This window comes from Mycteria americana, chromosome 23, assembly GCF_035582795.1.
Source record: "Mycteria americana isolate JAX WOST 10 ecotype Jacksonville Zoo and Gardens chromosome 23, USCA_MyAme_1.0, whole genome shotgun sequence".
NCBI lineage: Eukaryota > Metazoa > Chordata > Aves > Ciconiiformes > Ciconiidae > Mycteria > Mycteria americana.
The window spans coordinates 7,824,228-7,838,592 of record NC_134387.1 but is presented as its reverse complement, the minus strand read 5'-3'; the positions used below and the strand labels follow the sequence as shown (position 1 = coordinate 7,838,592).

At 44.0% G+C, this 14,365-nt stretch overlaps 1 protein-coding gene across 3 annotated transcripts; it reads right to left on the bottom strand.

Moving 5' to 3' along the window:
* Window positions 1–1,037: 1,037 nt before the first annotated feature.
* AP3M2 (adaptor related protein complex 3 subunit mu 2) lies at window positions 1,038–14,357 on the bottom strand. 3 transcript variants are annotated; one of them, XM_075523549.1, is made up of 9 exons: window positions 14,248–14,357; window positions 9,604–9,910; window positions 7,216–7,387; window positions 6,521–6,658; window positions 5,900–5,985; window positions 5,234–5,367; window positions 4,140–4,347; window positions 3,170–3,314; window positions 1,038–2,736 (listed from the first exon to the last, which is right to left on the bottom strand). In XM_075523549.1, exons 2-9 carry the CDS (start codon window positions 9,874–9,876, stop codon window positions 2,636–2,638), a joined length of 1,257 nt encoding a protein of 418 aa, XP_075379664.1. In that variant the 5' UTR covers window positions 9,877–9,910; window positions 14,248–14,357; the 3' UTR covers window positions 1,038–2,635. The 3 variants fall into 3 exon arrangements, with proteins under 3 accessions (XP_075379664.1, XP_075379663.1, XP_075379665.1); XM_075523548.1 differs by having other exon boundaries at window positions 14,162–14,312; XM_075523550.1 differs by lacking the exon at window positions 14,248–14,357 and adding an exon at window positions 13,998–14,116.
* Between the last annotated feature and the right edge of the window lie 8 nt (window positions 14,358–14,365).

Here is a 14,365-nt window from a genome sequence, read left to right as displayed (position 1 = left end):
GTCCTAAGAGTTAAGCCTCTTTGAGAGATTCTCTCTTGTCCAATTGTTTTATAAAGTAAGACAAAGCAGGTGTGACTACGATTTTACAACAGAAAAAAATTATATTGAGGCTACAAAAGTTTAGCTTTAGTATCAATCAGGCATTGTAGCTAGAAAACTAGGCTGTTGTATTTGGGAAATGCAAAACATTGTAACTCAAAATGTTTACTCTCACAGTTTTAAGGAGCTCTGATGATCCACTAGCACAGCCTCTAGTCAAATAGAGAAACTTATAGAATAAGTAAGTACAGAAGAGAGATTTGGTAAAGACATGCATTACGTCCTCAAGTGGGTTTTGTAAATGGCAACTTTACAAATGGTCCATGTCTTTCTAGCTACCAGCTTAGAAACTGACCTCAAAGAGATGTTCTCTAATGTCCTCAGAGAAATGGTCCAGTTAGCTTCATCAATGAGTCCCATATTCCAGCCAGTGGAAGGGGAAAAAACCCCCAAGATGTTTATTAAAAGAGAGTCACAGTTCAGGTTTTTTTTGGTGTGATTTTTTGTTGTTAATTGTATTTTATTAAATATTAGCCTTGAGAAAAAGACTAATTTCCATTCCTCTCCCCTAAACCCATTTCCAAGTGCTGCTGTGCCTTGCTATCCTGGCATCCACAAGCCTGCCAAATATTTACAGCCTGTAAAACACTCAAAACTATTCCAATGAGTAGCACAGGTAAGTGTACTCAGGAATGCAACTTTTGCTCTGCAATTCAAAGCCTATTGAATACATTATTTAAGCTCGATGTGATCTAACAGTCACCAATAAAATGTAACTGAATCACACTTGATACTGATATCTGTTAGAAAAATACATCCTACAAAAATGTAAGCTTTTGTGACTTAGTCCCATGCTCGCACTCCCAATTGCATAAAGACATTTATCTCCCTAAGGCACCCACTATCCCCAATCCAATTGGCGTAATTTACCTTCCTCCTCAAATACCAACTGTATTTCTTGTAAAGCCTACACAAACCACTCTGAAATGACACAGATGATACGCAAAAATGAATTTTATTGATGTCCTTGCTGAAGGTTGTATTTGCACTGAACATGCTTAGCAGTAAGGCCACCTGCTATGGCATTCATCAGTTGCACTGAAACTTGCAATTCCACAAGCAAGATGCCACTCATCCGCTGCAAGTATCCATCACATGCAAACCAGAATGTATGTTATCCTTTGTTTAGGGTCACCTTGCTCTGTTCACAAGCATGAACTGTACATGCTGGACTCCACAGCCACCTGACAGATGCTGTAGTCACATGTACAGCAAGCTTAGGGACAAGTTCCGCTGCCACAGAGAAAACACATTGGCATCTAGTGGCCAAAGAGCACATTACAGACAATAAGGAACAGTGCAGATGCCTCTCATTTCTTATTTATGCTGTACAGAGAGATGTAGCACGGACTGGAATGGGCAGATGCAGCAACAGCTCCTGCAGAAGAGATGGTCCTAGTGAAAAATCCAGCGTAGGCTTGAATCCACCTGCACAGCAGCTGATTGGTATAGGAACTGGAATGAGGTGGGACAGCCAGAAACACTACAAAGGTACCAGGACACAATTATCTCAAAGAAAGACATCAGTGAGCAGGAGAACAGTAGTATCACCTTCATTTGTAATAGGCAGGCAGAGACAAAAAGAGGTTCCAACAAGTTACTAGGATAGTGATTGTCTTCATTTAGCCACAGTTTTCTGGAAACTCAGGAGCTGAGTTTCCAGAGTGCTATGTCTCCACAGAAATTTTCCTGCTTCTCTCTCTTCCCTGACTCCCCAAAGAAGCAAGGAGAATCCCTACCTTTAAATACTAACAAAATAAGAAGAGAAGCAGAATTACATTCAGATGTCATCACCCATCAGTTACAAGATCACATGTGCTACAGTCAACCCTTCATACTAAGATTTGGATGGGTTTCCAGTTTATCTCCAGAGATTCAAGATACTTGATAACCAAGATGGCTTATGAAAAATCTAGAAAAAGCATCCACTTCTTCCATTCCTCCCTCTGTGGCACCATCCCTAATCTCAGGCTTCTTAACTTCCCATCCTGTGTGGGACAATCTACCTTTCCACTTCTTCCAGTCCCTTTGAGGCAGAATGGCTAGACAATCTCTCTGCTGCCAAGAACTATACAGCTCTCCACCCTAACGCCCAGTGATGGAGAAGGGCAGACGCCAGACAGTCACACTGGAGTTGAAGTTTGTGGAAATTCAACTTTGTATCATCTACAAGGGGATAAAAGCCAACCAAAATATAAGGAAGAGTAGTTACAAAAGGCAATAAATCCCTAGAATTTCCTTTAAGACAGCAAAATGAAGGTGATACAAGTTTACATAGCTGACTCATTAACCCCATGGGAGCTGAACACCGCTCCCATCTGCCATTGTTCCAAATACTTCAGACTCAGCTAGGGATGCAATGGTTTCAGGTCAACCTTACTTTTCCCTGCTCCCCAGCACCCTAAGCACTGGCTCTCCTGCTCATGCTACTACAGGCAAGGGAGCAACCCTAAACAGACGGATGGGGTAAGAGGCTGCATCCAACAGCCAGGGACAGGAGAAACAGGAAAGCACTCTTCCTCACTACCAGGATCCTCTAGGTTCGGACTTGGAACTTGCCAGCCTTAGTCATATATTTTATCCCCTTGAAGGGCTTGTACTTCTCCCCATACATGTCCAAGCGATTCACCTTCAGTCCTAAAGGCAAACAAACACAGCATAAGACTGACTGCTGCCACAAACAAAGCAGACAGGCCTTCAGCATAAAGGAACAGAAGGTCATACCAGAGGTGCAGAAAGCATAGGGAAGTTTTAGCAAGCATTAAACAGTACGGAGAAAAGCTGACAACTGCTAATTGTCAGAATCATTCTTTACAAACACATCCATATCCTAAAATTCTTTTTAAGTCTGTAAGCACGAAATGCAAGGAAATGTAGATAGGCTGTTTCACAGAGCATTGGAGAGAACAGATCCATGTATCTGTAGTCAAAGCACACGACTTTTTTTACTTTAAAAACATGTTTCAGATAGAGTGTACTTCAGAAGGCCTGCAGGGCTACTTCAGCTACGTGCAGAGTGAGCACTGACACAGCAGAGAATATCCAGCTTCTTTACCTGACAGTCACTTACCAGATATAGCCAGCTGCTGAATTTTAAACTGCAGGTTAATGGTGGGGTTTTCATCTGGTTTTGATGTCCCAGCTTGCAGGCTCACGCTCCCCTTCAGGCTTGGCAGCTTCTGGGGGTTTATTTTCCCCACATCCCATGACAGCAACTTCAAGGAACAGAAAATGCAACAGTGAAACAGAAATGTTGTAACACCCTCTAAAGAAGAGTTCCCTCCCAATGACAGCTTTTAATGTTTCTTTATGGAAAAGGTCTTTGTCTTAGTATCTTGCCTTTCATATTGGACAGACACAGTACAGGCTCAAGGAGCAGCTGCCTCAGACCTTTGTTCTTCCTCTCTCTTTCCATGATGTTCCCCCAAAGCCTACCATGAATGATATTTCCACCACTTGCACTACAGGCCCCATTTCCTATGTGTAACAGTGACAAAAATAATGCAGAATTGCCTCCTTTCCAAGTGGCTGAAGCAGTGTTGCTTGAGGCTCTACTGTGGGTAAACCATCAAATTTAAGTTTGCAATAAGAAGAAAAAAAGTGAAGTCCAGGGGTGACGACAACGAAACAACAAAACCAGAACACCCCAAAACAAATCAAAACCCACTAACCAACCCAAATCCTCAGTGTTTGCAAAGGACCAAGTCTAATGTGCAGGACTAGGCATGACAACTAGATATGCAGAAGTTTGTAAAGCATCCACCGGACTAAGGCCCCATCATACGATACTAGTTCTTGGATTTTCTGCACACACCAAGCAACCAGAACTACAATCCACTCAGACACTGAGCTATTTGTTGTGGGGATTAAGACAACTTCTAGTGTGCAATTGTCCAGAAAAAGGTCTCACCCCAAGAAAAGATACTGCCTTCAGAAAAGCAATGTTAAGGAAATGTTCGTGTAAGCATGAACAGCTCAACTTCATTTGCTGAAAGGTGAAAAAGATTTAAAAAAAAATTAATTTCTCTCTTTCCTCTCACCTTTGTAACTGGATCAAAGATATGTGTTCCCTGAGAGGGTGTGAGGGTCATATTTAAGACACCTTTTGGCATCTGGCTAGTGACCATCACTCCCTCTACAGTCTTCCCCATAGTCTGCTTCGGCCCCACTGTGATCTCAAAACGTCCCAGTGAGCTGCTATCACGGAAACTGATGTTGTGCTTAACGTAGACAGGAATTGCCACAAGACTAGAGTAAAGACATAAACAGAAAGTCCTCGTCAGTCTCTCGCCTTCATCTTTGGTTTTCCTGATGCAGTCCTTGCCTTCTACACTGAAAACATTGGAAACCAATCTCCTTAAAAGAGAAATAAATCCTATGCTCATTTGTTTGATCTAAGAGCAAAGTCAGAATCCTGTTCTCAAGTCTTAATTATACTTTTTAAAATCAAGTTTGCTGTATCTTTGTTTTCTACCTCTCTACAGGACAGGTAACTACATCCAGTAAAAAAGGAGACTTGAGCAAAGGATGAGGAATGTTTATGCATGTCACAACCAAGCTGGCAAGTAGTTCCAGGCAGTGCAGCAGCACTTGAACTTCATGTTTGTGCTTTCGGTTGGATTTCCCACTCCTTTTCAGCTACTTGAGATGAGTCTGACAAAGTCTAACAAAATGCTTTAGCAGCTGTAACCCCAATTAGTACTTGGTAAGCTGCTTCTAGGAAAAAAAGCGCAAACAGTGGACAAGAACTTGTAGTTCTATTAAGAGAGATGTCAAAAAACCAACAAGATTACCAAACTATCTTGTTTTATTCTAAAAGCTTTTCATAAACATAGGAAGTCAACAGCTTGATTACTCCATACTGCCTAATTCTTTCCCTCTCTAGTTCGTTCATCTGCTACTAGTCTTTGCAAAATGCTGGCTGACCAAAAAGAAATGACAGAATCACTGCTCCAAACAAGGAGAAAACATGTGTTTTAAAAAAGGAGAAAGTGCAAGGTACCATGTACCTCTACTTCATTTGGCACAACATGCCACCTGATCTTTAAAAGCGATTCCTTTTTTTTTTCTTCCCTTTCCCCCTAGCCAGGAAGATCCAAATTTCGTAATACACAGCACTACATTCATCACCTACTTCTGAGCACTGACATGGTAGGAGAGCAAGCGAAAATTTCCATCAGGTGGAATGAAGGAGAGTATTCTCTCTGACTCCCAGCGCTTAAAACGCACACATGGATGAAAGCTGACATCATCCAATAACCGAGGGTTCTGAAATAAAAGAAAGTCACAAGGTTAGTGAAGGCAGTACTACTTAAAATAACCTCTTCTTCTTCTCAGTCTTCTATCCGTGAAGGGCCTATCATTTGACGCACTCTGCCCACTTGAAGGTATCTACATTGAGATATGTTAAGCTATTTGATGCTGTAACATCTGTGCGATAGCAGTACCAAATAACCTCTATCCTATTTTAGAAAATTCAGTCATGTCAAATAATTATATTGATGCATACTCTTAAAAAAGATGGCCCTTTAGGATATCTGCCTAAAGCAACACTGTACCTCAGAAACTTAGTCACGGCACACACTAACAGTACTTTTAACAAAGAATCTGAAAATAAAACCTTTAGGCTCAAAGTTGCTGAAGTTCACCATGAGTTTCCATTGTCAGTTCTTTCTCTTTTTGTTTCGCATACCCAGGTTCTGACCTACTGGAATCCATCAGCGTGAGACTGAGATCCTAGTAGCGAGGCTGGGAAACCCTTTTCAAAATACTTAAGTAAAGATACATCCTTGAGCTTTACCATAAAGGAGAGGGTAAGGTCTGGCATCCCAGTCAGCTTGACACAAGCATCAATCACCCCTTGGATTTCAGCAGTAATTGTGGAACCTGTAACAATAAACACGGGAGGTTACATGTACCCAATCAAAAAAAATCCCAATGTGGAAAAACTATCAATGGGAAGGAAGGAAATTTATTATCTTTATGAAATGTCATGGCTCGTTAGGTTGCCCGCTCAACATTTTTCTCATTCCCAACAACTTCTAGAGAAAATGCATACAAATAAGAGCCACTGACACCAGCAATGTCCATTTTAATGGCCAATGACAATAGCTCCCAACCCTAACAAGACTAAGATGCACAAAAACTAAGGAGATAGTGCTATAGACAATTTTCACTCACCTTCTATTTTCCCAATATAGACTTGCTTACTAGACCTCAGGAACAAAGACAAGTGAAAACCTTGGTACCTCTTTAAAATTTTTGACTGAATAGCACCTACAAGTTGGCAACATTCCCGAGTAAGAATAGGAATAGAGCTTCCCATGCTTAGATAAGGGAGCTCCTCTTTGAAAAACTAAATCTCTCTTCAGGCACTATCAGGACAAGTTACCCTCGTCTTAGCCAGAAGTAACTTCCATACCCGATTTGTCAATGATTGCATCTATCTCCTCAATCACATCAAAATACGCCTCATTGTTGGTATATTTTACACCAGTACGTCTCCAAGGCACCACTGATAGCTGTCCAGTAGGAAGCTGGTCACCCACATTAGTGCTTCCTGGAAAAAGAAAGGTAATCACAACAACCACAAAAGTTAGATAATGCTCCAGAACAAGTCCTTGGCATCATATAACTTAATTGTAATGAATTAAGAGAACCTCTATCTCTTTGCATGAGAGCAATTACTCTTCCAGACTCACTGTTTGTATTCTACAATTTACATCTCTCTTTCATCCAACTCTAAAACATACTCACAATAAAGCAGGGGAAAGTGTAACTAAAAACAAAACAAAAAGCTACCCAAACAAAAACCCAAACCAAACTAACTCATCCAGGAAGTCATGTCATGGCTATAACTGGAAATGTAATCTGTCTGTTTCAGTTAAAAAAAAAAAAAAAAAAAAGAAAAAAATTTTTAAAAAGTGCAGCTGGTGCTGCAGGAACTGGATGGAACCTCAAAGCAAAGCACTAGCACAGGACTCCCTAAACACACCTATGCTGCGGTTTAGAATGGTATGGGACAACATACATTTTCTTCACCCATGTTCTAATTTACTTATGCAGCAACATTGCCACACGGCCTCCCCAGTTTATCTACTTTTTGTTTCCCTGTACCTGTGATGGTGTTGACAACTGTTCGCAGGATAGTGGGAGGTTTTATCAGTTCCTTAAGAATATTAGACTCTGTTGCCAATGGAAAGCCATTGTCCAGCATCTCCTCCAGAACCTCATAAACCACCACAACATTGTCCTTGATCATCACCTCTGAACAGACACCAAAATAATCCTGTGCAAAAGAAATAATTACTCAACAATCTCTGAAAGACAGTCTTGGTGATCATTCAGTTCAGTGTCTTCCCACACAGAAATAAATCGAGCCTCTTCTTGGAGGAGGTGAAACAACACTGATACTCCATGTATTAGTACAAGCACATCAGAGAGACTGACCACTCCAACAGACGTGCACAACTCTGAACATACCTCTGCTACTGCCGCAGCAAGCTGGCAAATCACATCATCACATGCTCTTATTTCCTTTCTATATAACAAGATTCCCTTTGATAGCTAAGAGATTTTTTAATTAGCACTTGAAAGTCGCTTAACCGATTAAGCAGCAATATTAATAAGAAAAACTTACTTCCTGCGGCCACTACTCACTTGAGTGCAGTGATGCCTTTCATTAGACTCCAGTATTATATATCCTTCCTCAGCTGCCCTAGTCTCTACCTACAGTACTCTCAATATTTTAACCATGCAGCACTGCTGTTTAAGGAATTCAGCCTCTCCTCATCAAAGCTTTTAATTTACTTTTGTTATAATGCTCGCATACGTGTAGGCAATAATACAATTATTAACTTCAATTCTTTCATTTTTCTTAGAATTTATTTTGATGTGGAATATAGGGGAAGCACAGCTTCAAACTCTCTGCATATTCTGCCTAAGTCCATGTTTGTTTTATAGGAGAACATTTCTGAAGTCTGTTTAACACACTACCTGTGTTTTTTCATTCTGATACTGCTTGGGGTGTACAGACTGCTTACACATCCTAAGATGTATTAGACTAATAGCAGAAGTCCAGTATTCTGAAAAGTCTGAAAAATAATTCTATCCATGTAACAAAACCTTCCTTCCTCATAATTTAAGAGGTGTATAAAGCAGAACCTTAGAATGTGAATCGCAAAAGATCCACAGACCAGTTTATTCCCCAGCTTGATTCCTCTACTGATTCTTCAGCTCCTACTCCAAAACAATAATTAGCAACATTAAATTTTGCAGTAAAAATACACCAAGTCAAATTGTAAATCTGTAATGCAATGTAGGTATAGAAAACTAAGCAGAGATCTTTCAAGATTCAGCATATGTTATAGGAAGCAGTCCCAATAATTCAGCGACTTTTAAAATTGAACATTTAATTTACTCAGTTTTATTCTATGGGGACTTCATGCATCTTTCTGGAGAGCGAGCGAGTGCGCAAACACAAACCTGAGCTTCTAGTTATTTAGAGCAATTAAAGAGATCAGGCATTCTGCACCAAGCACGAGTATACATAAACTGTGACGCTAGAGAATTCCTAGCCCTGCACTACAAGCACTACTTCTTTTCCAGACGTAGCAGATTTTAACATACGGCCAAGCCTCGTCCCCTCACAAAAACCAAGACCTAAGTGACTGACATAGTACGGTTTTGGCCTCAACAGCCAATCTGCTCCCTGAGCTCAGTGAAACATAACTAGCCTACGCTCACGTTCTGTTTGGCACCTGGAAGCAAAAGCTCACATGATACTTGTTTGACCAAGCACCCACATTTCCTGTATTCTGGTAGGATGATGCTCACAAGACATTTCAAATCCAGACTACACAATCCTGCTGTTGGCAGGCAGAAGACAGACGTCTTCACTATTTCCCTAAACTGACCAGCAGTCACGTCAGCTATAGCACAGAGGGAATATGGCTGCTCTGGGGCAACTCCTGCGACTCACTTCTTTAGGAAGCAAATACGCTTCCAAGAAATATCACTAGATGTAACCACATAGGCAGGTTGTCACTAACTGACTAAAGCACCTGGCTACGAATCGCAAAAAATCCTTATGAGAACAAGACCAGCTTGGTTTTGGTGCACAGCTCCTAGAGGAGACAAGGCTGCAAAACAGAAATATAAGTCTTAATTGCTGAAAGGTCCTTCCTGTTAGCATAGGCTGATCTTGAAGCCACCGTCGTCCTGGCAGTACGCTCCTAAGTGCCGCAAGCCCTCGAGACCCACTGTAGGTCCTCGCAGGATGCGAATTAAGAGATAGGAAAAAGAGAAAACTAATTGCTGCTAACTTGAGGGGCTCCCTCCCCCCCCCGCCCCGTTCTCCTTTACAACGCGGCAGTGACCTGGGGCTCTTCCTCTTCCAACCTGCTCGGCACACATCGGCCAACTCTGCAGCAGAAGCAGAGCCACCCCGCGCCGCGCAGCCCGCGCCCCGCCGGCGCTCCCCCTGCTCGGCCGCGCGAGCCCTACCTGGAAGGTATCGACGACGCGGTGCAGGAACTCGATGACGAAGAGAGGCGGCACCTCGCTCTGGATAACGGCCACGAAGAAAATCTTGTGGCGGTAGACGCTGAGGAGGTAGTGGTGCGGTGTGGGGATCACCGGCGGCACGTTCTCCGCCTCCGAGGCCCTCTCCTGCGCCTCGAAGAAGTAGTCACAGACGGAGCGGCTGACGACGCTCTTCCAGTGCTTCTCCAGGAAGATGTCCCCCGAGGCGTTGATCAGGAACAGGCTGTGGATCATGACTGCGGCGGCCGAGCCACACGACAGGGCTGTCCTGCAGCGGCAGCCCGAGTAAGGCCAGGCCTCGCCTCGCCTCCCCTCCGCGCCCGCGCTGCCTCACAGGCCCCGCCCCATCGCGCTCCCGACCTTGCTGCCACGAACCCCACCCCCCGGCGCGCGCCCTGGCAGAGCGAAAATCTCTCCCTGACCTCTCCGGGCGGGGTTTGGCAGCGAGCACTCTGATTGGGTGACCCGCCAACAACCACGCCCGATAGGCCGAGGAGAAGCGCGCGGACGGCGACAGCGCCGAGCGGCACGCGGCGCTCCCGGCGAGCTCGGGAACGCGCCCAGCAACGCCCCACCCGCTGAGGCCCCCGGAAGGGGCGGAGCGCCCCAGAGCGCGCGCAGCGAGCCCCGCCCCCCCGCTCAGGAACAGCACACGTCACCCGCCGCGGCCCGACAGGGGGCGCCGCAGGGCGCGCCCGCGCGGAGACCTGCTGGGCGGGAACTGCGGCGGGGCGGTCGCGTCACCCCGTCTGCGGCCCCGCTCCGCGTCCGCCTCGGAGAGCGAGCAGTCCGGGCTGCTCACGCAGGGAGGCGGCTGCATGTCCCCTTTCTCCCTGACCTGAGGTGCTCGCCCAGGCTTTCCGGGTGGGGTGGTCAGAACTGCGCTCCTCGTTGGAGATAACAGAGCCTGTGGCCTTAACAACGATGCCTGCTGCTAAGTTTTTTTTAAGGGTACCCTTTTTTAGGGTAGACAGTGCAGTCTATAAAATGTGCTGACTAATCCAGTTTCTACGGTGAGGAGCAGTCAAACGTTTTCCACGGTGTCATTTTGCTGGTTTGTTCACCAGAGTAATAACACTAGTGAAAACACAATCCAGCTGGCATGAAAACGACAACTATCATGCAAAATGCATCGAAACTCTATGGCAAGGGATTCCTTTGCAGAATTAGAACAGGTGTTTCACGTTCATAGAGCAGATCTCTGGAATTCCAAGCCAGGCAGATGCCATTACAAATAATTTTCCAATTTTATTACTCTGCTGAGAACAAACATAAATACAAGAGCAGCGAAAAAGAAGTCCCTTCTATCCCATTGAATAAGCTGTCTAAGCACACAACCTTTATTACATGGAAAGGGAGGTGGCTGCCTGCTGGTTAGGACTGCTGCACGGGCACTGAAAGGCTCGGGTCTGAGTCCTTACACCTGACTGCTTCGTGACTGCGAGCAAACCTTTTAAGCAGTGGTATCACCCAGTACGGAAGATGAGTACGCTGAATGGACTGGCTATGTCAGCATGCAAAAAACTGCAAAGTTCAGAGTTTATACTAGAACTTATTTTCTATTGACACGTTGTAGCTATTTTCCCCAAGAAACAGGCAGAGGTCAGTTTATTTACTGTGACATTACCTTTTCATACTACTGTATGCATACATCCTTAGTTAAAGTATTAGCTAATTCAACACGCGCTAGATGAGCTTTTCACTGTAGGAGAAAATAATGAAGGACAAATGACCTATATATTAATTTCTTTTACGGTCATCATTTGTATCAAATGCATTTTTTAAACATCAAATAATGTTTTTTAAATGTCCAATTCAAATTACGGTAATGAATGACACATTTGAGAGCAACAAAGGGGTAATAATTTGTCATTTAATTACAGCACTTCTAAATTTAAAATAATTATTTACAATTTTAATACAATCACTTTAACACAAAGGTATTGTAAAGATTATTGTATCAGTCTATGAGGCTCTTGGAGACTGTATTAACGGGAGTCATATAGGTGTCACACAGAAAGCAGCAGCATTTAGTTAAATTGGCCAACATAAAGCCTTTATACATTTGGTTCTCTGAGAAACTCAAACTTTGCTGTTTTTAACCTGGACCTTAAAATCAACAGTCATGGGATACGTCTTTTCAATACAGGCATTTCTTTTTTGTCTCATGAAATGCAATTCAGTTTTGACTGTATTATACGGTGTTTAAAAACTGCCGTTTCCCTCTAACTGCTTGCACCCATCATCAAAATTGTATTTTACCCAGTTCACGATGTTGTCACTTCTATATTTTTCCTATGGTTACTTCAGTTTCTTTAGCCATCAAGAACGTTGGTGCCAAGACAAAAGCAACCATAGGGTAATGATGTATTTCTGCACACCAAACGAAAAGGTTGTTGAGGGAAAAGGGGAAATACATTTCTGCTTTAAAATCAGACAGGTTTATTAAAGTATCTTGCTGGCACCTGCAGAGAACAATTTGCAGTTACACCACTATTTACTGCTTCAGAAATGCTGCCTGGCTGCTTCCAGACTGTTAGCGCAAAGATCATGTTTTGTTCTGAAAGTCAGTCTCCACAGTGGCTCAGGAGCTTATATAAACTGGAACCTAAAGGGAGAACAAGGCAGAAGATGCTGCCAGAACAGAATTTCATTTTGCTGGTTAATTTACTGACAGCCTGAAAACTGCTCATTGAAGGGTACTATGCTTCAGTTACAGTACGTGAACCCCCAGAGAAACCTAAGCACAGTCAAAGAATAGTGCTACAAAATGGTGTTGCCAAACCGTGCACTGTCTTTATGATAAAACAATTCCCTACCATCTGTACTTTGCCACGTGCAGGAATTCTGATAATTTAACTGTTAGCCTGTGCTGAGAAAATAAAAAAGAGAGTAGAAGAAAACAGGCCATTTTTTTATTTATAATAGTCAACAAAACCAATTAATTTTGCAAGGGTGCTAATAATAACCTACTGCCAATTTTGAAACAAAATAGAGTCTACAGACTGATACTCCGTGCTGTAGGAACACAATTAGGTTTCACTGTTATGTACTGAATCCTCTTAGTCTTGCTTTACTTTCTTACCTGGAAATTACATTTATATCTCCATTAGCTTTTCTGAATATAGCACCGCAGCCTTGTAATTTAAGGCACTGGAAGCCATGCAGCATAGAACCACCCAAATTTTGAAGACACAGGAAGAGGTGGGAGAAGACGTTAACTTGTACAGAGAATCCAACTCTGACAAGACAAGGCCAGACCTCTATAGTCTACATGGCAGAAACAGAACTGTTTGTACAGTGCCTTGTACAATAGCATCTCAAACTCCATTGGCTTCAAGTAATAAGTAACTCATTGAGAACATTTAACTTTCACACTGAAAAACCTATTCTGTTAAAACATCAAAAGAGTTCCTCTTGCTCAAAAGAGACACCTCACCTCACCTCAGGACACTAAATAAAGCCATTCAGAAAACATCAACAAGTTTGCTTTATCATCTCTGTCTCCACAACATTTCTTAAGATCTTATTTTTTCTTTTCTAAAAAGGGAGGCTCACATGAAACTTCACACAACAGTTGCCCTTTAAGGCAATGGTGAAAAATGCCTACTTTATAATGTGTACACACAACTGGTAAACTGAGCCAGAGGTCAGAAAAGGTTGGAGAATTGGATGCAGCACATAGCCATTCAGGATGGATAACAAAATGAGATTCTTTCAATCAAATATAACCTAGGAGAGAATGCTATAAAATGAGAATTTGCTCTTTGCTCATTTCTGCCAACTTTCAGCACATGCTAGTCCAACGTTATACATTTGCAGAACAGAAGAGAACCATGCTGTTCTATAAATTAGCCAAGGGTGGACCTCTGTTCTCAGACAGAGCCCTTTTGATTTCAGTGACAAACAGCCAGCTCTGCGGAGCCAAGGCCAAAGTAGATAGATAGCTCCCAAGTTATTTCCGTGTAGAACAGCTAATGTTTTGGCAGCATATTTTTACTCTACAAACTAAAACGTATCGAAGATGTCAGAAAGTTATACAAATTACCTCACAAAGATGCCTAAGGACAGGGCAGTCTTTAAACGCATGCAGCTGAGAGGTACAGGCAAGGCATACCCGCTCTCCAAGCTAAATGGCATCGTTATTTCAGAATTCCACATCACTTCGGCACCTTTAAGTCAGAAAAACCCAGAGCCACTGTTCCAAGCGCAAGCTTAATTAAGCCTAAGAGATGGAGTTCCAACCTTATAGGTTATAACCACCTACTACCAGAGTGCGAGCGTTAGCCCAAGCCCTCCTGCCGCCCAGCTGTTCCCGCCCGGTGCTCGGCGGTCGGAGCAGCCGGTAGCCATACCCTCGGTCGCAGCCTCGCGGTTTCGGAGCGCGGAGGGCTCCCCACAGCCTTAGCGAGACGTCTCCGCGGCAGCCGCTCTCGCGGCTCCCGCCCAAGTGCTGTTTCCAGTCAGCCTTCACCGAGCGCCGCCGCCTCCCCGCCCCGGCCCCGCACACTCTACCCACATGGCGCCGCAGGCCGCCCTCAGCAGCCGACCCCGGGGCGGCGGCCTGGCCGCTCCTAGGGCAGCCGGAGGGGCCTCGCCTCTCACCGCCGCGCGCTCCCGCCAGGGCCCGGCCTGCCGCAGCCCCCATCTCCGCGGCTCTTCCTGGCAGCGGCCACGGCCGCGGCCGCTCCCGCCCCGCCGCGCCGCGCTGTTCCCCGCGCGC